Source organism: Camelus ferus, chromosome 5 (genome assembly GCF_009834535.1).
Source record: "Camelus ferus isolate YT-003-E chromosome 5, BCGSAC_Cfer_1.0, whole genome shotgun sequence".
NCBI classification, from domain to species: Eukaryota; Metazoa; Chordata; class Mammalia; order Artiodactyla; family Camelidae; genus Camelus; species Camelus ferus.
Genome location: NC_045700.1, coordinates 10,493,870 through 10,517,481, shown reverse-complemented (window position 1 = coordinate 10,517,481; position 23,612 = coordinate 10,493,870). Strand labels below are relative to the sequence as shown.

General features: G+C 46.4%; 1 protein-coding gene across 2 annotated transcripts in view; it reads right to left on the bottom strand.

Annotated features, from left to right (window-relative positions):
• Window positions 1-1,405: 1,405 nt before the first annotated feature.
• Window positions 1,406-23,612, bottom strand: part of SCTR (secretin receptor) — a 70,630-nt gene continuing 48,423 nt past the window's right edge. The window contains exons 7-13 of one of the 2 annotated variants that reach the window (XM_032479302.1): window positions 23,013-23,133; window positions 14,463-14,523; window positions 12,969-13,038; window positions 9,487-9,578; window positions 7,554-7,680; window positions 2,865-2,906; window positions 1,406-1,842 (exon numbers count right to left, since the gene is read on the bottom strand). In XM_032479302.1, the coding sequence (XP_032335193.1) occupies window positions 1,693-1,842; window positions 2,865-2,906; window positions 7,554-7,680; window positions 9,487-9,578; window positions 12,969-13,038; window positions 14,463-14,523; window positions 23,013-23,133 (663 nt within the window). In that variant the 3' untranslated portion in view covers window positions 1,406-1,692. Of the gene's footprint in view, window positions 1,843-2,864; window positions 2,907-7,553; window positions 7,681-9,486; window positions 9,579-12,968; window positions 13,039-14,462; window positions 14,524-23,012; window positions 23,167-23,612 lie in introns of both variants that reach the window. The other variant, XM_032479301.1, reaches the window with a different exon arrangement.

Genomic DNA, 23,612 nt, shown 5'->3' with positions numbered 1-23,612 from the left:
TTGGGGAAGGATTAGACAGCCTCCGGGGACCATTTCTGATCCTGCAACACATTTCAAAGAGCACGTATCTAGAGCTGCTGGACTCCAGGGGGTAAAGGGGATAGGCCAGACCTCAGGTAATGATTAACAGCACCCTAGATGCAGGTGTCTGCAGGTGAAGGGGACCAGGAGCCAGTGGAGATTTCCACACAGATCAACATTTTTGTGCATCTAATTGCCCCCTTTCCAAACCCTTTTCTGCCCAGCAGGTGGGGTTTTTGCCCCTTAGCCCATTTCATTTTGGCCGCTACTGTTTGCATGGGGTTTTGGGCCCCGCCCTCCCCTGCCAGGTCCCCTTTTTGGGTTGGACTGGGTGCCTGTACCTCCTAACGATTTTTTAAAACTTTGATTCCAAGATGCACAGTCAGTCCGTGGAGATCACTGAAGAAAGGTATTGTGGACCAAGCAAGGTTTTGGAGAGTAGAGCTTGTCAACTATACAGTCTGGGTTCTTAGCCCTGTAAAATGGGTACCTGGTCTTTTTCACCCCTCCAGGAGCCATCTACAAGATGCAAAGGGGGTGACCTTGTCTGCAGGGGTGAAATACAAAAGTGGGGAGCCAGGGCCATTTGTCCAGGGTCACCCAAAGCTAGGACCAGAGCTGGGCCCACCCAAGATGCCCTTTTTTCTGCTGGGGAGGGGTCGTCTCTGCTTCTGTCCAGAATGCTTTCCTCTGAGCACGTAGGCTTTGTTTTGTAAGAGTTCATATATTTAGTCCTCTTTAATCTTCACATGGTTGAGGGAGGAGGGGAGAGGAATGCTGATATTTGAGGAAACTGAGATCAAGAGAGTTCAGGGTGAGACTAAAATCCCCATGGGGCGGGGAGACAGGCCCCGTCCGTCCTTGCCCAGGAGCGGGGGAAGCACAGCCTTAGAACATTGGAATTTGAAACCAAAAGCCCTGGACCCAGCTGCCACTTTTTTGCTGACTAACTTGGGCAAGTCGCAAGGCCTTGGGGAACCAGCCTCCCTTCTGGCAAATGGGGTCCCACCCCATTTCCTGTTGTACCGGGGATAACTGATTGTTAACTTTTAAGAGCAGTGAGAACAGGTAGGTGTCTCATATCATGTTAGGGTGACAGAAAGGGGGCTGGGGTTCTGCGCGCCCCTGTGGACTTGATCTGATTAATTCAGCTGTTGTCTTGAAGGCTCTGGGGTAAGAGCTACTGGATGGGTGTGTTGCCGGGAGGGACAGGGAGGGTCCATCTAGGGCCAAGGGCCTCCCGTTTCTCATGTTTTCTGGGCTTCTCACCTTATCCGGCAAACGCCCAGGGAAGCCCCTTCCTCCAGGAAGGGGCAGGGGAGCACGAGGGAGCATCCTTCACCTTGTGTCTCAAGGGCAAAACGAGTGACAAATATACACCAAGTCTCATCCAAGCTACCATTTATTTCCCTGCCCCCTTCCGGGACCCCTGAACTACCAGAAACACAACAGAACCAAATTCCAGGCCCTCTTCGTGCCCCAGGGTGCCTCAAGTTCCTTCAGTTCTGAGGGGTTATCACCATTTCCCCTCCACCCCAAGGCCTGGCGGAGGGGTGTCAGTCACAGGAGAGATCACACACTGTCTGCCGGGAAGATGGACTGCCCTGCAGCAGTAGCCAGCCCTCTCAGGACCCATCCTGGCCTCTGTCGGTGGGTGGCTCTGCTCCAGCCTCAGATGACACTGGCCCTGCAGGTGCCCCGGCTCTGCTCCAAGGGGCTGGCCTTGGTGCCGTTGCTGAAGGAGGAGCTGAGGGCCACGGGGCACAGTGGGAACTCCCGGAGGTGCCATTGCTGCCACTTCTTCTGAACCTCCAGCTGCACCTGCCCCCAGAGACCAGCTTTCAGCCAGGGCAAGGATGACTCTGTGCCCAGGGTCCTGCCTCTTCCCCCTCGGGCCTCGGCGTGGGCCCTGCCCCTCCTGCCCAGCAGTCAAGGCTTCCCCTCTCCTGCAGACCACTCAGATTTACTGTTTCCAGCCTTACTGTCCAGTAGGTACTGAGGACCCCTCTCCCTTGGCGGCTTTCTCCTGCAATCTCAGTCCCCCTGTCCTGAAGAAGGGGCTTGTGATCGTTCCATGAACTCCAGATCATTACCTGCGACAACTAGCACGTCCGCATGAAGCCACCTAGCTCAGAACTTATCTGGGGCTCAGGGAGCTGCTCTGGGGATTTTCGTCACAATTCTCAGCTGAAGCAGCAAATCCTTCAAGGCTAGGCTTGACACTTGATTGTTGGCAAACATCAGGTTATTCTCATTCAAGTGGCAAACCAGATAGATGATCAATAGTCACAGGAAGGCTTGAGTGCAAGACTGCATTCAACTGATTCACAGCCCCTGTGTGCTAGGGACCTTGTGTCCTGACTGGATGCTCTGGGCAAGGGCAGAGACCTCAAGTGAAGTGTGCAGCCCCTTGGGAGTCACAGTCTGCGGAGGTCTCTCAGGATGGGGTGGCAGACATTTCATCTGAGTCACTCATTTTACAAATGGGAAGACTGAGGCTCAGAGCAGGGCCATGACCACGATCACCCCCTAAGCAAGCAGCAGAAGGTCAGGAGCCTGGGATCTGGCTGGGGTGCCTGCACTTTCCTCCATTTCCTGAGCTCACCCAATGATAAGAATCACCTGGAGCACTTGTTAAAAACATTCTGTCTTCAGCCCAGACCTATAGAATCCATTTTTGTGGATTTAGAAACTGGGGGTAGGACCAGCAATTGTTTTCACAAGTCCTCTGGGTGATTCTGTGGCTCCCATGAAGTGAGCTCAGACTCCCAGAAGGCAGGCTGCCCCCACCCACCACACCTGGTTCTCCACCACCCTCTCCAGGTAGGCTCCAGAACACTCACCTCTCCATTGAGGAAGCAGTAGAGGAAGGCCACCACCAGGCCCTGCGGAGGGAGCAGGGGATTAGTGCCAGTGCCCTGGCACCCAGCCTCATTCCTCCTGCCTCCCCTCCCCAAGTCCTTTAATCACCCACCCCAGGCTCACTTATCTCCACAGGTGTTCCAGAGCCTCCTCCGCCTCTCCTACCCCAGCGGGAATTGGGACTTCCTCTTCTGTCCACCCCCCACAGGGCCCCTGGCTGTGCTGGCATCCTCCATACAGACTGAGATCCTCAGGGTCCCTTTCATCTCTTGTCCCCAGTGTCCAGTGTCGGGCCCTGCACATAGGTGGTGTCAGTTACATTAAGCAGAGGCTGCTAACGTGGCCCGCGGGGCCCAGGCAAGTCATTGGAATTAGTAATAAGGTAGGCCACCTGTGAGAGGTAGGGAGTAGGGGCACCTGAAGCTTGTCTACCTCACCCGGAGCGGGTGGGACAGCCTCTGTGAGCCCCTGGGCCTAGATGGCTCATTTCCAAGATAAGCTGGGAACTGAGATGTTTAGTTATATTTTTAGTGGGGGAGGTTATTTTCTAATGGATGTACTAGGGATTGAACCCAGAACCTTGTGCATGCTAAGCAGGCACTCTACCACTGAGCTATCCCCTCCCCTCAACTGAGATGTTTAAACTTAGACAGCTATTCAAATTGAAAATTACACATGTGAATGTATGGTCAGAACAAAGCTTGTGCACATGACCCGGCCAGCTAACAGTGGGGCATGACTCGAGCCTCTGGGCTACATCTGCCCCTTTCTGTTCCTGGGCGTAGTTGGGGTCTGTGTCTGTCAGGACTCTCCCTCTGCAGCATCTGGAGCTCCTATTTTCCCAGTGGTCCCTCCGGGTCTTGGCGTGGAGCTCGGCCAGGCAGGGACTCCAGGCTGAGATGTGGGATTTGAGCCTGAGAGGCTTGCATGGAACTGTGAGCTATGAGCAGGGTCTCACGGTCCATATGCCCTGCTCACGTACTCAGGACTCTCCTTGGGACCCTCCTCCCCATCCTAACAGGCCTGTCTTCTCAGGGTTCTCCAGCTGGTGAGCACCTCTCTCCCACAGAGGCCTGGGTGCCACAGCCCGGACCTCAAGTGGCCCAACCTCCCCTCCATCCCCAATCCCACCAGGCCTGCCTGGGCTATGTGGACAGGACCCCAAAGAGCAATGAACCAGCCTGTCTATGGTGGGCTTCCACACACGACTGCTCAGGGGTCTGGCATTTTAACAAGGGTTAGAGATAAAACTAGAAGCATCTGCTCTAGAATTTCAGGCATGGATGACTGCCACGTAGAATGGGGACTATGGGAGGCTGGGTAGGAAAAGTTATTCAAGGCAGCAGTTTCCAAATTTTGCTGCACATCAGAGTGACCTAGGAGCTCTTGTCCAAATCCAAATGCCTAGGGCGGGAACATCAGTAAAAGATTCCCAGGTGGTTCAAACAGGCATCACTGGTTAAGAGCTGCTGTCAGCGGGTGTGAAAGGCAGACTTTGAAATAAACCAGAGCTGGATTTGGAGCGTAGCTTAGCTTGTGTAATTGTGGGCTTCTGGTTTCCAGGTGCTTCCTTTAATCCTTGCCAGAGCACTAGGAGGCAGGTAGAGAGGCTCCCCATCTCACAGGTGTGGGAACTGAGTCTCAGGTGCCATCTCACTGGGCCCAGGGCTGCCTGGGTCTCAAAGATCCAGAAACACATTTTCACTGTTCAGGTGACCAGGAGCCCTGAAGGAGGGCAAGTTAGATGTGCCCCAGGTGCATATAGGACAGGCCTCCCACAGCCAGCAAGTTTAAGAAATTCCACAGTTTTTATACAAACATTAAAAATGAAGCCTTTGAAGAATTTTAATGACATGGGGAAATGTTCATAATGGGCATGAGAGATGAAACAGAACAGGAAAGATAAAAAACCAGATGTCACAATACAAAACCACGTGTCACAATCTCAATTGTGTGTGTGTGTGTGTGTGTGTGTATGTGTTTATGTGTGTGTATGTGTGTGTGTGTATGTGTGTATGTATGTGTGTGTCTATGTGTGTGTATGTGTGTGTATGTGTGTGTGATTGTGTGTGTGTGTGATTGTGTGTGTATGTGTGTGTTCTTGGATAGAAAAGAGACCGGATTATGAGATTATGGATGGAATTTTTCTTTTTAACTTTTCCTTATTTTCTAAATTTTCTTCAATGAGCAAGTATTTCTACAATCAGGGGGAACTTATAAACTTGAGTTTTAAAAAATATATGACAGTGAGAATGGTATTGTGATTCTGTGTGTGTTCTTTAAGCCTTTGTCTTCTGGAAATACATACTAAAATATTACACGTGAAAGAAAACGATGGCTTGGATTTGCTTAAAATGCTGGGGGATGAGGGTGGGTGTACAGCTCAAGTGGAAGAGTGCATGCTTAGCATGCATGAGGTCCTGGGTTCAATCCCCAGGACCTCCATTAAAAAAAAATGGTGGGGGACGGGGTGGGTGGGGAGAGAGATTAAATAGGACAGGCCATGGATGGGTAATGTGGTACACAGGAATTTGTTATATTGTCCTCTTCACTTTTGTCTATGGAAGAAATTTTCCATAATACATCATTTAAAAATATATATTATATACAGTATAGGGGGAGGGTATAGCTCAATACAGAAAGCGTGCTTAGCATGCACAAGGTCCTGAGTTCAAGCCTCAGTACCTCCATTTTAAAAAATAAATGAATAAATAAACCTAATTACCCCCCCAAAAATCCAAAAGTTAAAAACACATATAACATATGTATAAATATATAACAAAATGATGTTTGTGTATGAAAGAAAGTTCTTTTTTTCCAACTCTTAAAGATCCTTTTTTGGGGGTAAACATTTCTATGGAAACATTAGGAAAGTACTTTTGGTTTTCTCCTGACAAGCATTTCCCCAGAGAGAAGCAGAATGGCCTTGTGGGTAGTCCACAGCCCCAGCCACAGGCCCAGCTCCAGGGACAGGAAGTCCCCATCCATGTAGCAATGAGACCCGGGTCTCCATGTTCTCAGCGAGATCACTACCCACTTCTGTCCACCCGGTAAAGACCTTCCACCCGTCTGCTCCTGGCCTCCCCCACCTGCCAGGTGGGCCATGGTGAGCCCAGCCTCCCCGAATGTTTCAAGAGCAGCAGGTGTGAAAGCTTCCTGGCCCAGAGAAAAAGACCATGGATTATATAAGAGACTAGATGCTCTGGAGGTCTAGGGTGCTGGTGGGGGTCTCTGGGCAGAGAAGAGGTTCAGAGCAGGGCAGAAGGGACAGCCCTGGGGTGGGGTCTGAAGGTGTGGGTCAGGGCAAGACCTGATTCCATTCGGGAATGTGTTCCCAGTGATGTGTCCTCCCTGGAACCTCAGAGTGATGAGCCATCAATTCCGGCCACATCCATCCTGAACAGAACTCCAGGAATGACGGAGGCTCTGAGCCCCGACCCCAAGGCAAAGGCCTGCCAGCTAAGGAAGACTCTGCAAAACGATCAGTGTTGTTGAGGACAGGATCCCAGGAAAACCCACTGGGAGAAATTTCTCTCAGGCCCAAAGCCTAGGTTTTTCCTGGGAACTAGCTTGCTTTCATCTATGGATAGTGTACATCTGGAGACAGATTGTGTTTCTGTCTTTGCTTTGGCTACTAGGAAGCTCCAAACCAAATTTATGGCACACCTCTTCCACCTTCAAAGGACTTCATTAAATTTGCTTCTGTGTATGAACTCAATTTTGGCTTTATTTTATTTGCTGATACCTTATTTTTTTGTCCTTTGTATATTTTTCCTGAAGGCTACATCATATTATTTTTGGAAGGAGATGGTTATGAGTAAACAAGCAAATAACATTGTAATGCTTGGGATTCATGTTAAGAGTCGCTTCTGTCCAAACAGGTTTACTGTATTTTTTAACCTTACAACATCTTGCTGAATTGATAGGTAGGTGATTTCTCCCCTCCCTTTTATTCTCTTTTTATAAGTTGGTTTTTATTTTTAGTAAATTGTGTACGTAATTGGTTTCAAAGAGTCAAGTGTTTCTTGTCATTGAAACAAAAACACACACACAAAAACTAGCCTCCTGACATCCCAGCCCCCATTTCCTGTTCCTCGGAGCCAACTACTTGGAACTCTTTTAACTGATTCTGAATAATATGCTGATGTGGCTACTTCTGGATTTTTCAGCTTGGGGCATTTTTATGGACTCCCCAGCATGATGATGAGGATATTATTCTTTCAAACAGCCTCCCTGCCCGCCCCCCACGCCCATCCATCCACAATGCTCATCTTTCTGTCTGACTTCTTGATGGTTCCGCCAAAGCCCTCGGCACTTACATTATCTTGACTCTGCAATTCTATTGAGAGGTGTGCGATGGCGTGTGCCAGGGTTACTGTTCCCTTTTCTCTTCCCTGGAGTTTGTCTCTCTCTCCTTAGTTGTACCGCCCACCCGCCACGTGACTGGTGGGGAACTTGGGTCCCACAGAGGGTCACACAGCAAGGGGAGTTCCTAACCCCTGCTTCTCTGGGGTCTCTGCCAAATGAAGTGTCCATCCGCCTTCCCCAAAGCCCCACCAGGTTCTTCTGGGAAGATCTGGCTTTTGGTCCCTACGTCCTCCATTTTTCTCTAAGGAGACAGAGAACGCCTCTTTTCACCTGAAAGTCACATCACAGTCCCCGAAGCTTACCTGGAATGAGCCAAGGGCCAATTCAAAAAACAGCTGGATCTCCATGGCGTCCTCTGGAGAGAAGGCGAAGATGATGTAGTGGATTCCGAAGAGTGGGATCAGCAGGAGGGTGGACTTGGCCAGTCGCCTGGGGACACAGAGTCTTGCTGTAGTCTCCTGCCGCCCCCCACGCCCACGGGCACACCGCATCTTGTCTGATTGCAGGAGGCTTTGCAGGAGTGTCCCCAGTGCTTTTGTTTGTTTGTTTTTTCTTTTTATTTTGGAAAGTTTCCAACTCCTTCACCCATAGACAACATTTATCCACCCATAGCCAGTCCCAAAACTTTCTGATTACACACTCCATCAGTTTAAAAAAAAAAAAAAAAAAGACCCATACCCACATGAATAGCTTTATTTATTTATAAATTAAGTGCATGTATTACCACCCCTCTAAGTCTAGCATGTTATTAGCCAGGCCAGCATCCTTATTTGTTTGATAGCAAAAACATGTATAAGGAGAAGCGCTTTGTTTTCTTCCCAGGTTAGGGTCGCCAAATTGAGCAAGTAAAGAATACAGGATGCCCAGGTCAATTTGAATTTCAGATAAACAATGGATAATTCTTTTGGTGTAAGAATGAAAAAACTATTTGTTGTTTATCCAAAATTCAAATTGAACTGGGCATCCTGTATTTTATCTGGCAACCATATCTTGGATCCCAGTTCTACCCTACTCTGGAACCCAGTGCTCTAGAGACATCCTGGGGAAACTGTCACCAAATAATCCAGGCCTCTGCCAGATTCTCAAAACTCAGAATATCACAGAGAAAGCCCCTGTTGGACACTGATTTGTCTTTAATATTTGTAATGGGTTGAACTGTGCCTGCCCCCGACCCCAAATCCGTAAGTTGAAGCTCTAACACTCAATATCTTAGAATGTGACTGTTTTTGCAGGTTGGACTACAAAGAGGGGATTACGTTAAAATGAGGCCATTCGGGTGGGACCTTAGTCCACTTACTTATGGTATCCTCATAAGAGGAGACACAGGGGATGCAACATCCAGAGAAAAAGGTCACGTGAGGACCCAGCGAGAAGGTGACCAACCACAAGCCAAGGAGAGAGGCCTCCGGAGAAACCAAACCTGCCCACACCTTGATCTTGGACTTCCAGCCTCCAGAACGCTGAGTAAATAAATTTCTCTTGTTTAAACCAGCCAGTCTGTGGTCTTTTGTTATGGCAGCCTGAGCAGACTAATGCAGCACCTTTCTTGAACATCTTAAAGGTTTTAAAGTATTTTTAGATCACACATCTTGAAAATCTGCTGAAAGCTAAGGTCTCGTAAAAGCTGGAAAAGGCACATAGTCGACCCTTGGTATCCAAGGGGGATTGGTTCCAGAACCATCTACAGAGGCCAAAATTCTTGGATGCTCAAGTTGCTTATATAAAATGGGGTAGTATTTGCATATAATCTATGCACATTTCCCCATATACTTTAAATCATCTCTAGATTACTTATAATATCTCATTCAATGTAAATGTTTTGCTTTGGAATTTTCCAGAAATTTTTTTCAAATAATTTCAATCTGCAATCTGAGGTTGGTCAAATCCTCTGATGCAAAACCCACAGATAAGGAGGGCTACTGTACCTATTCAGATTGAATGTGGGTCCCTGAAGCCCATCCTCTGACCCCCTAGCCTTGTCCCAAGGGTACTATCTCTGCCGTCTGGGATTCTGCTTAGGTTTCTTTTCTCCCCACCCCCAGGGCAGTCTAAGGCATCACAAGGACCCATTTTCCTTCCGCCCATAACGTTGTAAACTTTCTGGGACTGGGTCTCAGTTTTTCCATTTCCTGCACGTCCAATGGTGCCTACCATCAGTTGGGTAAACAGAAGGTGCTCAGTAAACGCCGGCTGACTGACTGACTGAGTGTGCCTAGGTGTTTGCCCTCCACTTACTTATAATGGTTCACTTCATTTCCTCCTGTTTCTTGAGTTCTAAGTTTTCTCATCAGGATTCTTAGAATGTTTATAAAAAGGATGAAATTAATCTGTAAAACACAAGGCAGAGATGGGTTAAAGGTGATTTGCTTTCCTGGCACCTCTCCTGGTCCTGGCCTCTGGACCTGAGGGCAGAGACGGCACTGCAGATCACACCGGGGTGGCGCATCATTCCCCCCACCCCTCAACAGTCCTAGGGAAACACAGTCTTGGGGGCACAGCACATAGGGGGCACAGCACCGCCCCCACACCCCCATCCCTGGGCTGCAGGAGCCCTGAGGTCTGCCCCTCAGCTGCAGCATGAATTACTCACACTTGGAATGCATTGGAATCTTGTTAAAATGCAGGCCTGGAGTAGGCCTGAGATTCTGCATTTCTAGCAAGGCTCCCGGGAATGAATGCCGAAGGTGGTCCTTGGGATACACAAAGGCTTCACAGCAGAGGTTCTCAAAGTTTAAGGTGCAGTTTGCAGGGCTCCACTGCCAGAGATTACCATTTAGTCAATGCAAATAAGGATTTGCACTTTTAATAAGCTCCCAGGTGGTGCTGAAGCTGCTAGGTTAGGGACCACACTTTGAGAACTGCTGCCTCAGACACTTAGAATCGCTTTGCAGCTCAATCACCAGCTCCAGGAAGCCTCCTTGATTGCTTCCTTTTCCTGGTTCATTGTAGTTAGGGATGCTGCTTCTTGTAAGAGCACTTGAAATGTTTGAAAGGGGCCAAAGGCAAGCATCTGTGTGTGTCCACTAATTGTCAATTAATCATAACTCTTTTATTAATTAAAAAAATTTTTTAAAATTTTTTTGCGGAGGAGGGAATTAGGTTTATTTATTAATTTTTTAAATGGAAGCACTGGACATTGAACCCAGGACCTTGTGCATAATCATAGCTTTCTAAAGGGCAGGAATAGAGTCCATTTCTTTTGGTGTCCCCTCCCCCAGCCCCAGTGCCCAATGCCGGGAACATTAGGAAGCTGCCCAGGTGGCTGCATCTCTCCTTCCCTCTCACCTACCAGCTCCAGAACCATTTTACAGAAGCAGGGACCCATGGAATATCAGTGGGCACCCTCACTGTTCACGTAAGTAGCCTGGACGCTTGCCAAAAGACACAGGATTAGGGACCTATCTAGGACCCCCGAGCCCATTGCCCCTGCTTTGGGAACATTGCTTCTCAGCTCACTGTTTGTGCATCTTGCTGTAAGCTGGCTGTGCATGGTGTAAACTAACAAGGGCTCCTTTATTTTATTTTTTGTCTTCAAGTTGTATTTAACTTAATAGGGAGCACTTGAAAGCCCAAGGGAAAATCTTTACTATCCCAAGAATTAGTCTTAAATAGTGGAAATTCGAGGTCCTGTGACAGGCTGGTAGGGAGATATTTTGCATCAAGAGTGCCCGCCCAACATCCCTCAATCACGAGAGAAATCACAGTCTCGAGAAATCAGCCAGGACCCTGGGGCTGGTGGTTCCTCAGAGGGGGCTCTTCTGGGATGGGCTGTCAAAGTCCCAGAATTCCCTGCTCAGTCCCAGAACTGAGAGCGGAAACTGGTCAACTAAGTGAGGAAATAACCTCCTGTGGGAATATTACGCAGCCAGAGCACAGCAGTGGGTCAGATAATTTTAAATGACATAGGAAAGCTGACATTCATTGGCAGGTGAAAAAAACAAACAAACTAGGACACAAAACTATATTAAGCACCTTGAAAAAGTCTGTATGCTCAAAGGAAAAGACAAGAAGGAAAAGCACATGATCAAATGTGTTTCTAGGGCTAAAAGTGTGGGTGATTTTATTCCCTTTTTAAAAATACATTTTATATTTTCCAATTCTTTTTACATGAATTATATTATTATTATTATTTTAGAAATGATAATATATTTTGATTTTATAGAAAAACAAGTACATTCTTAGTATAACATAATTAGTGATAAATAGAACCAATATTTTGTTCACCAGATTATCAACCTAAGAAAAAATGTTCTGACATTATTTAACTGTAACAAGTTGATGAAAAACAACTTTTGGTATTAAAATAGCAGATTTCAGTATACTGTTTTTAGCGTGTTAGAGTGTAGCAGGAAATGAAACTTTAACATCCTTTGTTATCCCTGAAATTTCAATTTAGTTAGATTGCAAAGCACTATGCTAAAGTTAGCATAACCAAAATTATAATCAAATTATTTATTTATTACCTTATAATGACTTGGGGTAGCAATGTCTTCAGGTAGCAAATATAAAGTCCTGTTGAAAATACTAGCTACTTTCTGTGCTTGTAGGAAACTGCATTATGACCACATCAGATACCGTATTTCTTAGAACCCCCTTCCCTCAGTGGTTCCAGGTTAGTATTTGCCAATGACTGGCCCTCACATTTGCTATGAAAAGCGGAAGGAAGGAGATGTGATTTTGCCCTCCTGAGCTAGCACATGGCCAAATGTGGCTGCTACTCGGATTCCTCTGCAATGTCCAGCTCTCCTATTGCAAGCTGAGACAGTGGGTAGGATTGTGTAAAAGTCTATTATTTTTAGGGAAAAAAAAGATGATGGGCATGGGATAGTCCCTCCCATCAGCTGACCCCAGGAGGTGACCCAGTGGAAGAGGAGGGGGCTGCTGCGCTCTCCCTGCTCCTGTGAGCCTAGGAAGGGCGCTTTCTGTCAACTGGTCCCCGCAGCCTTGGCAACCCTCCCAGCCCGTGCACACTAGTTCTGGCCAAGGGGCCGATTCCATCCGTGAGACGACCCCAGTGTGCCCTCCATGATGCGTGTGTCTTCCTTCCTCTGTCCCCCTTATTCTTATCTAGACGCGCAGACTCGGCTACAGGTCTCTTGATCCTGACTGCAGAGCAGAATCACCTGGGAACTTAAAACCCCACAGAGTGCCCAGGCCCCTCCCCAGGACAAGGAGCACCCAATCCCTGCTATCAGTATTTTTTAAAAATTGAAAGTTTACATTAAAAGGTTGAGAGTACAGCCAGAGTTGAGACTCCTTGAGCTTCCCTGTCCACACATCACTCGGCTTTCCCAAGGTACAGCCCCACATCCTGTGAGCCAGGCTCAGTGATTCTTCCCTGAGGTTAACAAGAGAATGCCTAAAAAAATGATTGAGGTCCAAAGATCTGAACCAGGAAGGTGAAAAGTCAGGCCAGCCCCGAGCCAGTCAGTTAGGGTAAGGAGCTCTGCCCGCCACACTGCAGTCGCTACTCACAGAAAGGACAAAGGACAAGGACAAGTGTGGAAGCACCTGCCTCCTGCCTGCCTCACTCCACGCCCATTCACCATTCTTTAGGGTGGAGCTTCCAGATCCTCCAGCTGCTGACCAGCCTCTGGTAACTGTGGTTTATCCCTCCCCACACCTGGAGGGAGCAATGTTTGTCTTGCTCTGCCCCGGAAGCCTGTCATCACTTCACCTCCCACAGGAACCCAGCTCAGGGGAGGATGGCCACTTACCAGGATGGACAGGATCACAGGCCCGCGAATGACCCACCAGATGGACGCATTGGCATTGATGTCCCAGCACCTAGGGAGGGAGAGCCAGGCATCGTTAGGAGTAGGGAGCTGGGCTGACCAGAAGCGTTCTTCGAGATGCCACATTGCAGTCCTGAGCCCCTGAGGCTGTGTGCTCAGTATCATTAGGACTGACCCTTCCCTGCTGCCCAAGAGCACTGCTGTGGCCGAGCGAGCGGCCCTGTCTCCATGTACATCCAGTGAGTACCTGGGGGAGCGGAAGCATGTGGAACCTGAGATGGAAGGTCCTGGATCCCAAAGCCAGCACGCTGTCAGAATCCACTGGGGAGCATGGCAGCCAGCTCCACTGCCAGCAGGGGCCAGGCAGGTGACATCAGTGACTGAAGTGCCTGGGTGACTGGCATGTGACCTCGGAACTCCGGGACATCAGACACAGGGGGCACTTGGCAAACTGGCAGGCATGGGCCTGGCTTAAGGCGGTCACAACCGAGTCCAGTTGATTTTTGCCACAAGGACACATGGGAAATGTTGATAGAACTTTCCATTTACTCTAGAGAAGCTACAAGTCTAGATTTTTTGTTTTTTAGGTGAATTCATCCCATTAAAATAATTATTTTGTGCGGGGAGGATATAGTTCAGTGGTAAAGCATGTGCTTAGCATGCATGAGGTCCTAGGTTCAATCCTCAGTACCTCCGTTAAAAATAAATAGATAAACAAACTTAATTACCTTCCCCCAAAATACAAATAAATAAATAAAAGATAAAAAATAAAAAAAGACATCATTGAAAAAAGAATTATTTTGCACTGAATTTGGACTGCAAGACACTAGCAAGCCTCACTTGACCTTGTCAACTTACTGGCCTGCTTGTGTCATAATGCGGATGATGCTCAGCCTCCCGCTGGGCACGATGCCTCACTTCCTCTTTGGCTTCTTTGAAGCTTTCCCTTCACAAACCCATCCCACCGGGGATGGGGGTACCCCATCCCCGCACCTCACATCTTCAAAGAACGAGACTAGATCTCTTAGTGCTGGTCAGGGGTCTTTAGGCTGCTGCTGCTGCTCTCCCGCGTCTGCGCCTGTGTGACTCAAACACCCCGCAGCAGGGAGGAGTGGAAGAGGGAGATGCCGAGAGGAGGAAGAATGGGTTGGTCCTTAAAGCTTCATCTGAGTAGAATTGCCTGGAGTTCTGCAGTCTTGTCTGGCATGTGGCCTCACCACAGAGCTGTCAAGGCAGCAGGAGCGGGGAGGGTCTGGGAGGTTGCAGGTTGGTCGTGGTGAAAACCACTCAGCCCATCTGCAAACTCACACCCAGAGAGGGCTGGGCATTCAGCAGCCTGCACTCCTGAGAACTCGCCTGTGGCCCCAGGTCTGAGAAACAGGCCTCTCCTACAAAGCTCCAAAGAGGTGTCCATCCTGTTGGAAGAACTGAACGATATAAAATACACCCCTGTTACCTCTCCGTGCAACAGCTTACCCAACATCTTCCAGAAAGTGCCTGGTGAGAGCCCACGAAGCAACAAAAATGGCCGGGGAACCTGAGGATTAAAATTAAAGGGGGTCGGGGAGGGGGCAGAAGAGAGAGGATTCAATCTTCAACACCTGTGTGAGGAACAGTTAGCCCAGTTAGCGAACAGGTGCCAAGATTGGGTTTCCATGGAAACCCACTTGCCATACCGTATAAATGTGTAGCCTTGTGTTTCATGGGTGCCGGGGATATCCTGGGAACTGAGGCAGGATAAGATGGATCCTGAAGGCCACTTGGGGCCAGGGGTCTCCTGGGAGCTTGGGCTAGATTCCAGAGGACCTCTTCATGGAAGAAGAGAGGGAGCCAGGCCCATGGAGGCTGTAGAGGGCACTGATGGGGCCCCTTTCTCAAACTGGGATATGCTTGACAGTGCAGGGGGGACACAAGGCCACAGGAGAATAACCAGTTTTATTTGAATACTGCTTTGTGAGAAGCTTGGCCATTCAACTGGTAACGTAAGCTTTCAATGCCATTTAAACAAAAGTGCATTTTGGACAAGAGAATGGAAAGTACATGGGAATTTTAAAGATACAATACAAGAACATTTCCTGACTTCTGGTTAAACATGGCAAGTTGAATTTACACATTTATCTCTCTTTCTCCTTGAAATCCCTCGAAAATAATAGTAAAGAAATCAAAATGCTACAAGCCCATAAGCACAAAGAATGGGAAAGAAGGGTTTAATGGAAGAAAGATGACAACACACTTAGGAACATGGAAACTGGCAGGGGAGCACTGACTGATGTCCCAGGACAGAAAGCTGAAACCCAAGTGCTGCCCCGAGGATGCTGCTGGGGAGGTACCTGAGGTCCCGGGGTGGGGGGCACTGGGACCCCAACAGGGAGGAGAGAGGGCGGGGCGGGAACAGTAGGAGGGTTTGGAAGTCTGGAGAGGAAATAAGTAACCATTCCAGGTGGCCAACACTGCCTTCCCCCAGCCAAACAGTTATCTGTTCCTCCCCGACAGAGAAAGATGAGCTGAGAATCAGGGGGCTCTGGCCAAGCAGAGGGTGGAGGGGATTCTCGGCTGAACATAGGGACAAAGTGATGGTCTACATTCATTGCTGTCCAGTACAGTGGCCTCTTGCCACGTGTATTGAGCGCTTGATAAGTGGAGGGTCTCAGATGAGATGTGCTAGAAATGCAAGACAGATGGCAGATTCTGAAGATTCCGCATGAATAAAAGAATGTAAAATACGTTATTAACAATTTTTAAAATTAAATATTGAAATGTTAATATTGGGTTATATTGGATTAAATAAAATATGTTCTTGAGATTCATTTTGCTAATTAGTGAAACTAGTTTCTTTTTACCTGTGTGGATACTGGAAAATTTTAAGTCATACATGTGGTTCAGATTCTCTTTCTAATGAACATGCCCGCTAGCACGCTGACTGGTAAGAGCCCCACCCCAAGGATGCTCAGTTTTCAGACCTCTAGCAGCTGGGCTTCTAACCCTTCCTCCAGCCCTCCAACCCCCACCGCAGGCAGGAGGTGAAAAACTTCTTCCCTGGAGGAGCTAAACAGCCCCAGACAAAAGGCCTATTAAGAGCAACGCTGGGGATCCCCTAACCGTGGCCATTTCCAGCCCAATCTCCCTGGAGAGACATTTCCCAGCCCCCACACAGAGGGCCTTCAGTCAACTCTGAAGTGACGCATAAATATAAACAGTCAAGGTCACCGACATCTGAGGAAAGCTGATTACATAAAAGACAAGGACCAAAGCAGCCAGAGAAAGGGAACTCAGAGGAAACAGACCATACGGGCTGCAGGAGGAACTTGAACAAAACAATTCAAAGGCATATCATCAGAGAGATGAGAGAGAAGATTACATCCACCAGACACAAACAGGATGCGAAAAACAGGATGCATTCAGAGAGCAAGGAAGAGGGCTTGGAAATTGAATATGATGTAATATATGATAACCAAGATTTTAAAAATTCTGTAGATGGGTTGGAATAAACATCAGGAATTGCCCAGAAAGCAGAACACAAAGAGTGGAATGAAAAGTAGGAAGAAAGAAAGGAGAAAATTAGAAGTTGACTCCGGGATGTGCACTATCTGATTAAAAGTTTCAGAAAGAGAGGATAAAAACCAGAGGGAAGGAAATGATCAAATAGAGAGTGTAAGAATATTGCCCAAGAAATGAAGGATGTGAGTTTCCAGATGAAAGGACCACCAAATACCAGCAAAAAAAGGATGAAAATGCACTTGCGTGGGGGCGCATCCTTATATTTCAAAACACAGGGTACAGAGAGGATCCTGCAGCTTAGCGAGAGAGGTAAGTAAAAAGACTCAGGAAACAATGACTTGTGGCTTGTCCCATAGCACCGGATGCCAAAACACAAGGCCTTGACAATTCTGGGGGAAGATGATTTTTCAACCTAATTTCTACACCCAGCAAAACTACAAATTAGGTATGAAAACCAAACAAAGACATTTTCAGATAGGCAAGGCAAAAAAATGCACCTTCCACACGCTCTTTGTTGGATAGGCACTGGAGGATGTGCTCTAACACACCTAGGGAGTAAACCAAAGAGACAAGAAATGAAAGAATTGGATCTGTGGAGGAAAGTGAAGGGAATTCTCAGCATGAAGGTTAAGGGAGTTAAGCAGGTCAAGAGAACAACCAGCCCAAACAGAGCAGGAGGGCAGAAGGCTCTTCTAGAAAGAACATGGGTGGGTATATTAGGTTGAATAGTGTCCCCTACAAAGGTTCATTTCCTTAGAACATTAGAATGTGATCTCATCCAGAAAGAGGGTCTTTGCAGGTGTTATTAGTTAAGATGAGGTGTAGTTATAAGGACCTTAATCTAATACGACCGACATCATTTTAAGAAGGCCATGAGATTGGCAGGGAGAAAGATGAAACACAGGGAAGAAGACCCTGTGATGACGAAGGCAGAAACTGGAGCGAGGCATCTACAGGCTAAAGGACCAGCTTTGCCAAAACCTTGACTTTGAGCCTCTCGCCTCCAGAACTAGGTCTGGTGTTTGAAGCCACTGAGTTTGTGGCAGCTTGTTGCAGCAGCCCTAGGACACCGATACAGCATGAATAAACCAAACAAACAGGCAGGAATGGATTACATGTTGCTGCATTTGATCACTGGAGGGTTTTCCAGTTCTGTTGGAGAATTTGGGAGACTTAATGACAGTGACATAAAACAAGTACATTCAAAATGACTCCATGAAAAAGAAAAAGTTAACTATTGGAAGTGAAATCATCGTATGCCAGTTGGCTCAGTGTTGTCAGAATTGTCTATTGTCTCTATGTCAGTTGTCAATTCTATGTCTGTGTCTGTTGTCAATGTCAATATTGTCTATTGTCTATATCAGTGTTGATGTAGACATAATGATGTATACATTGAATATGATTTAGCCAAAAACTGTGAAAAACTCCAATGGGAGGATGGAGGTGGTGGATGAAGAATTTTATATCCTTACCTTCCTTCACAAGGAGTCAACGAATAACACCTTAAATGGACAAGGCAAGAAATAGTAGACTACTTGGGGAGGGTATAGCTCAGTGGTGGAGCATATGCTTGGCATGCATGAGGTCCTGGGTTCAATCTCCAGTACTTCCATTAAAAAAAAAAGTAGAATATTGTTCAGAAACATGAGAGTAAATATTAGGAGGAACAGATAAGGAGTTGAAGGGTGTTACCTCTGGGGAGCAGAAGTGGGGGCTCTTTTCAGGAGACTGCTTCCCCCACACACACACTATAAGCCTTGTCATTCTATTTAATTCTTTAAGCCAAGTACATGTATAACTTTGATGAAAAAAATTCTCTGCCTCACTGTGGAGAAAAGGGAACCTTCCTACACTGCTGGTGGGAATGCAGTTTGGTGCAGCCACTATGGAAAACAATATGGAGATTCCTCAAAAGACTAGGAATAGACTTACCATATGACCCAGTAATCCCGCTGCTGGGCATATATCCAGAAGGAACCCTACTTCAAAAATACACCTGCACCCCAATGCTCATAGCAGCACTATTTACAATAGCCAAACATGGAAACAGCCTAAATCAATAGGTGCCTGGTAAAGAAGATGTGGTATATTTATACAATGGAATGCTGTTCAGCCATAAAAAACGCCATTTGCAGCAACATGGATGTCCCTGGAGAATGCCATTCTAAGTGAAGTAAGCCAGAAAGAGAAAAACACTATATGAGATCGCTCATATGTGGAATCTAAACAAAAAAAGAACATTAATACAAAACAGAAACAGACTCATAGACATAGAATACAAACTTGTGGTTGCCAAGGGGGTAGGGGTGGGAAGGGACAGACTGAGAGTTCAAAATTTGTAGATACTGGCAGGCATATGTAGAATAGATAAACAAGATTATACTGTATAGCACAGGGAAATATATACAAGATCTTGTGGTAGCTCACGGTGAAAAAAAAATGTGACAATGAGTATATGCATGTTCATGTATAACTGAATAACTGTGCTCTACACTGGAATTTGACACAACACTGTAAAATGACTATAACTCAATAAAAAAATGTTTAAAAAAAATTCTCTGCCTCAGTTCTGAGTGCTTTGGGCAAACATGGATTCTGAAGGCCACCTGTGTATAATTTATTATTTTATATCTTTGACAATGAGTTGGTGGGAAAGTTTGAAAGACTGATAATGGCTTAAGTCGTGGTTCTCAGTGTGGTCCCTGGACCAGTGGTATCAGGGTCACCTGAGGCCTCATTAGGAATGCAGAGTCCCAGGCCCCACCCCCACAGTGGGGCCCAGGCAGCCGGGTTTGACACGCCCTGCATGTGATTCTGTTGCAGCTCCAGCTGCAGAGCCACTGGTCTGAGTTCCCTCAGTGAGTGGAAGCTTGATTCATCGCCTATAAAAGCCAGAGGTATCCCCCTTTTCTGGGCACAGCCTGATAGCCCAGCCACCTTGAAAGAATAAAAGCTTTGGATGACTATTAAAAACTTTAAAAGCGTTTGTGCCTTCCGACTCAGGGATCCCAATTCCAGGATTCTCTATTGCACGTGGAATAATCTTCGCCCATGAAAGTATTCATCACTGTGTTATTTATAATAGCAAAAAATGGGAAACAACCTAAACGTCCAAAAAATAGGTATTTGGTTAGAGACATTCACAGAGGAGTCCATAATGTTTATGGAAGATTTGAAAGAATACAGAGCATGCTTCTGTGTTCATGGAAAGAGGCAAGAGTCAAAATTGTGCACACAGGATGACCACAAGCATGTGGGGAAAACTGGGAGCACAAAAAAGTCTGGAAGGAAACCCCAGAAAATGTTCACTAGATGGGATTAGGGTATTTTTTTTTCTACTCAAAAAAAAAAAACACTTTTGGCCAAATTTTATGATGGACATATAATTATTTAAGCAACCTATCTCTGGAGGAAAAAAGGAGTACAAATTGAGGCAGGGGCTGCTGCTTTTTCAAGAGAAAAGCCTCTCACGGATGGAGAGCTTCAGACCTTCCCCTTCACGTCCCCTTGGGGCTCTGCAGGCAGAGGGGCCAGGAGGGAAGGAACCGCTGCTGTTTTACGAGCTGCTCTATCCCCAGGGCCTGGCATATAGGAGATGCTCAATAAATATTTGAGGAAGACAGGCAGGCTCTCATGATCTCATTTAAACCTCCTAAAACACCTGTGATGGAGGTATTATCACAATGCAATTTTGTCTCCTTGGTAGACTGTAAACGCTTTGAGTAATGAAACAATTTTTGTAATCTCCATAAGCCCTTCTGAGCACGAAGAAGTGCTCAAAGAAAGCTGAATAAGTTATGATCCTGATATTACAGGTGATGAAACTGTCCATATTCATACAGGGAAACCCTGGCAGATCTGGGAGTCAAGACTCAGTGAGTTGAGCTCCAAACTGGAGGCTTTGGGGGCACAGTGAGCTGTATCAGGCAAGTCCCTCATCCCCAGGTTTTGTGGGACTACTGGCCTATGTGGAAATCCAGATCTACAGAGCCCTACAGTGCCCGCTGGCCGAGGGTCATGTGCTAATCAGGCTACCAAAGTTCAGAAGCAGGAAGGCTCAGTGAGTTCTGCCAGTTCAGGGAACTTCCCTGATGGTCTGATGAGGAAGTAGGGCCCTTGCATGTAAGGATTCAGACAAGCAGAAAAGACAGTGGAGGGCATTCCTGGCAGGGGCACTTCTTAATTAAAGGCACCAACAAGAAAGTAAATGAAGCTAATGGCTGGTACACATGACTACCCCTGTAAGCCTGTGAGTCAGTCACAGACACCTGACTCTGTCTAGAACCCAGTGGGTAACTTACACAGGTTTATCAAATGAACAATTGATGACTGGATGGATGGATGGATAAATAGACAGACAGATGGATGGATGCAAGGATGAATGGGTGCGTGGATGGAAGGATGGATAGATGATGTTTGTTTATGGCAGAATAAGAATTAAGGGATTATGTTATGTCATGTCTCTGAGCCAAGGTTTTTCTGAGAGGCCTCTGAAGGTTGTTATGATGATTAAACAATGCATATAAAGTGCCGAGCTCAATGCCTGGCATATAGTAAGTGCTCAAGAAATCAGAGTTGTTATCATCTTCATTGACCAGAAAGGAAAAGGGTAAGAGATGTAATGGAGCGTGCAGCTGTCTGTCTTGCTACCATTTCCCCTCCTTCTGAGAAGCAGAATCCTGAGTTTCCTTTGGGAAGCTATGTGGTTTGAGTAGCTTAAGCCAATCAGTGTATTCCATTCCCTCAGGCCTCTGTGACTAGTTCAAGGATGTGTACGACACTTAAGCTGGTCCAATCAGTGAATCTCAGAATATTTGCTGGGAATGCTGGGACACAGCCTCTTTCTTTCTCTCATTAGACATAACAGTGAAGCCAGTAAGCAGCCCAGAAGCTGCTGGCAGTTACACTGGGAGCAACAGCCTAATGTTAAGCAAAGTAGAAAGACAAAAGGAAATGTTGAGCTGCTAGATCCAGCCTCACCTGAAGTTGGTGCTCCCTGGACTTGTTAGTTATAATTGAACCAATTAACTGCTTTTATGTTTAAAGCCTATCTAAGCAGGTTTTCTGATACCTACAGTCAAAAGCACCCTAACTGATTCAGAAAGGAAGCAAGGGACCTAATTAAACTTAAAAGCTTTTGCACAGCTTTTAAAGGAAACCATAAACAAAACAAGAAGACAACCTATGGAATGGGAGAAACTATTTGCAAATGATGAGACTGACAAGGGCTTAATTTCCAGAATATACAAACAACTTACACAACTCAATAACAAAAAAAACCAAACAACCCAATCCAAAAGTGAGCAGAAGGCCTAAAAAGACATTTCTCCAGTGAAGATACACAGATGCCCAATATGGCACATGAAAAGATGCTTAACATCATTAATTATTTGAGAAATGCAAGTCAAAACTACAATGAGGTATCACCCTACACAGGTCAGAATGGCCATCATTCAAAAGTCCACAAACGATAAATGCTGGAGAGGGTGTGGAGTAAAGGGATCCCTCCTGTACTGTTGGTGGGAATGTCATTTGGTGCAGCCACGATAGAAAACAGTATGGAAGTTCCTTAAAAAACTAAAAATAGACCTACCATATGATCCAGAAATCCCACCCTTGGGCATATATCCAGAGAAAACCCTAATTTGAAAAGATACATGCACACCAAATGTTCATAGCAGCACTATTTACAATAGCCAAACTTGGAAGCAACATAAATGTCCATCAGCAGATGACTGAATAAAGAAGTTGTGGTATATGTATACAATGGAATACTACTCAGCCATAAAGAAGAATGAAATATTGCCATTTGCAGCAACATGGATGGATCTAGAGATTATCACACTAAGTAAGTCAGAAAGAAAAAGACAAATATCACATGATATCATTTATATGTGAAATCTAAAATATGATACAAGTAAACTTATTTATAAAACAAAAATATATTCACAGACATAGAAAACAAACGTATGGTTATCTAAGGGGAAAGGGTGTGGGGAGAGGGATAAATTAGCAGTTTGGGATTAGCAGATATAAACTAGTGTATACAAAATAGAAAAACAAGGTCCTACTGTACAGCACAGGGTATATTCAATGGCTTGTAATAACCTATAATGGAAAACAATATGAAAAAGAATATATTTATATGTATGACTGAATTACTATGCTGTACACCAGAAACTAACACAATATTGTAAATCAACTATACTTCAATTAAAAAAAAAAAGAAAGGAAGTAGGAATGAAGACATATGAATGGAATGTCTAAGGCAGATGAGGCAACAAGTATTGGGGGGTATCAAGTGGTAAAAGGCTTTGGACACCAGAAATTGAGGCTAAGTTTTAGCTGTTACTTCCCATTTGACAGACAAGTAAAACCGAGGCCAGAGGGTTAAACACCAAGCAACTTGTATAGGATTTCATGAGTTAACTAACTTAACCGAGTGTAGAGCTGGCACTAGAATCCAAATCTTGTCTCAGTGCCCTTTCCCACGTACCCTGCAGCCACCACACCCATGGAGAAACGTACCCCATCCGAGGGCGACAAATCCCTGGAGGCACTTCCTCTCCGAGGAGAAGGAGATGACAAGGAGGGTGTGAAGGTAGAGGCCTTCCACCAGCAGCCAGGAGTAGTTGGCCAGGATGCAGTACTGGAAGAAGACCATGACCAGCTGACAGCCCACCTGGACAAGGAGAGGCAGCTAAGCCCCAGGCTGGCAGCTGTGGGCTTCCCTCCGCCAGTGGTGGGATACAGTAGAGGCCAGTGTCCAGGCCGCAAAGCAAGACTCTGGGGCTCATGGCCATCCCCCCTGGCCTCCCACCATCAGAAGACCAGGCTCATAGAATTCTCTAGAAAGTGGAAATCCATAGGCCAGCAGGTTGAGTCAAGATGGCCAAGGGGCTCTTGCACACAGCAGCAGGGGACTGCATTCAAATTCTGGGACTGGCTGCCACTTATAAACCTGTCATACACTGCTCAATGCCCAACAGGAAGTGAGGGCGTTTTCCAGATAAGGAAACTGAGACCTAGAGAGGGAAGGGGGTTTCTGAGCAGCAGGTTAACAAAATCCTTTCCGGGTTTAGTTTTCCTGGAATCAGATGAAGAAGGGATGTGGCAACTATGTTAGGG